At 57.4% G+C, this 2,500-nt stretch overlaps 1 protein-coding gene across 1 annotated transcript in view; it reads right to left on the bottom strand.

The window, feature by feature from the left end:
- Positions 1-2,500, bottom strand: part of mpp7a (MAGUK p55 scaffold protein 7a) — an 8,382-nt gene that overhangs the window by 4,368 nt on the left and 1,514 nt on the right. Inside the window, exons 2-3 of the mRNA XM_067252184.1 lie at positions 2,290-2,491; positions 2,050-2,193 (exon numbers count right to left, since the gene is read on the bottom strand). Of these exons, the coding sequence (XP_067108285.1) occupies positions 2,050-2,193; positions 2,290-2,491 (346 nt within the window). The remainder of the gene's footprint in view (positions 1-2,049; positions 2,194-2,289; positions 2,492-2,500) is intronic.

The following is a 2,500-nucleotide window of genomic DNA, read 5'->3' as shown; positions in this document are numbered from 1 at the left end:
ACCTGCCCTCTGTATCAAAAAGACATAAAAAAAAAAAAAAAAAAACTGAGCAGATTTGGTTCGGCTAAAAGGTCCCTGATTTTTATTCTCTGTGGACGATGGAAGCAGTGTCACAGCCTGGCTGAGACGAACCCTTCTCTTGATGACTTTTTCCTTGACGGCCGTTACTGAGGTCCAGTTCCACAACGTCCGCGTCGCAACAGAATACCAGACTGAAGCTCCACCTGTTTGAGGGCTCTCATACAGTTTGGGCCGTGGCTGAAAACAGATATGCCATGAACACACTGTAGGTCCATCAGTAACCCTTCTCCAGCTCTCTGTTCTGAAGGCTGCCCTGCTAAAACAATGAAAGGACTGTTTCTCGGCAGTCCGCTTTATGTGAAGAAAAGAAAACGGGGGACGCTTTATTCATATCCCAGACTGGCCTGTGTCACTCTGTGGGATAGAAATACGGTAGGTTAGGGGTGATATATGACGTAGAACACACCAAACAAGGTTTTCCTTTCAGGGATTCAGTGGCAGGGATCGGGCGTCTAGCTCGGCTGTCACTACTCATCGGGGTTTACAGACGGCAGGGTGACTCAGTGACCCGGCTGAAATACAGTGTGTCTGATAGGTAGTGAACAATGGCTAGCTGGGCTCGCGTCTCCGGAGCCTCGGTGGGAATCCGAGAGAGGCACCGAAGAGGCCAGACAGGTGAAAGAACTGCCCCCCCCCCACCCCCACCTCCGCCCTCCCCCAACCCCGCCATCTCCGAGAATTTAGTCGAGCAACGGAAAGCAGAGAACTCAAGCCCCCTCACCTTCCCCTCCACCTCCCCTAGCACACCAAGCGTGAACTTGTTGAGGTTAGAGGCCGGGTGGTTGGGGGGGGGGTCATCAGAGGACTTGGCGAGGCCGTCTGCTCCGACAGCTCAGCAGAGAGAGAGACACACAGAGCCCTTGCCGCCCTCCCTCGCTCACTGACCCCGTGTCCTCTCTCCCGGAGACCTGCTATGAGTTAGGTCACACTCACAACACACCGTGTGTGTGTGTGTGTGTGAGGACTAACACCTCGGAGCGTGTGAGTGAGTGGAGAAGACACGCTCGCAGGGGGAGGTGTCGGAGGCGGGGCGGAGCGTTGGTCTGGAGCCTGCAGGGGGTGGAAGGAGGTGAAGAAAGAGGCGGACTACCGCTGAGACCAACCTGCACCTGCGGTCGGGTCACACTTCCTCCGACGCCCCCCCCCCCCCAGCCTCCCCCCCTCTCCTCCCGCCCCAATCTGACAGCAGGTCTTTCAACCGCGACTCCGACACAGAGTCTCCATGACTCGGACATGACAGGCGGGTCTCCCTCCCCCCTGTCCGTCTCATCACGTCATTCTCCGACGTGTGGCGTCGGTGACCGGTGTTTTTTGGCCCAGGCCCAGGCCCACCCCACCCCCAACTCCACCTGCCACCGCCGCGGGAGAGACACGCGAGCGACGGACCCTGCGGCGGAGCTGGGAAAGCCATCAAGCACCCCCCCCACCCTTCCCCCCCCCCCCCCCCCCCCCCTCCCTCAGCACGCCGCACGCCCGCCTCAGAGGCACCACGCACCGCCTCTAATTGGTTTCACGTGGGGCCCGGCTGTGCAGGCCAAAAAAAGGTGTGCAGGTATGACCTCATCACACACACTCTCTCTCACACACACACACACACACACAATGTGTAGAATAACAGAAATGGTATCTCTGGGGCAGGAGTGGTAGTGGTCTGATGACCTGCTGCTAACCAGCAGAAAGACCATGCGCCACCAGCAGGCCCCAACACACCACCATCAAAACACCTCCAAAACACCCTCCCACCGAAACACCCCGCTCTGCCTCTTCAACACAGTCTACCCCTGACCATTCTAGCATTCGGTCGTTTATCACAACATGCTACAAGCAGCGGGTGAAAAAAACAAACAAAAAAAAGAACAAACGATGAAAATAAAAGTTATTGGAAACTGTGAATAGTTCCTCTATCGTGTTATGTGTATAATGTGATACAGGGCTCGTGAGAGAGCGTGAGAGAGGATGCGGTCGTACCGTGAAAGGCTTGGCGATCCCTTTGTCGTCCTTGCCTGAGATGACCTTGGCGTTCTTCCTGGTCTCCCGGAGTCTCTCCATGCCCGGGGGGTTGATCATCACCACGTAGGGCTTGAACTCTGCCGTGCGCAGGTGCTTTATGGTCTGCAACACACACAGCACACACACACACACACAGGCACACACACAGTCAGCAAACAGAGAGATGAGCAGAGCGGCGCGTGCGTGCCTGTTGCGAACGCGAGCGCTGTCGTTCGCTGTGAGTCCCTGCGTCTGGCATTGAGACAGCCCCCCCGCCCCCCTGCCCAGCAGCTGTCTGTTTCTATCCGTGTTCGGCAGAGTGGAGCCAGCATGCCGAGGGGGCCAGATGAGAGCCCCGTCAGCAGCCACGGCCTCACGGAGAGGCAGAGGACACGGCCACAGTGCCGGGGTCGAGTCCACGCTGGGAACA

The sequence above is a fragment of the Osmerus mordax genome, chromosome 15, assembly GCF_038355195.1.
Source record: "Osmerus mordax isolate fOsmMor3 chromosome 15, fOsmMor3.pri, whole genome shotgun sequence".
NCBI classification, from domain to species: domain Eukaryota; kingdom Metazoa; phylum Chordata; class Actinopteri; order Osmeriformes; family Osmeridae; genus Osmerus; species Osmerus mordax.
Note: the sequence above shows the minus strand (reverse complement) of the source record. Positions and strands in the feature narration are given on the sequence as shown.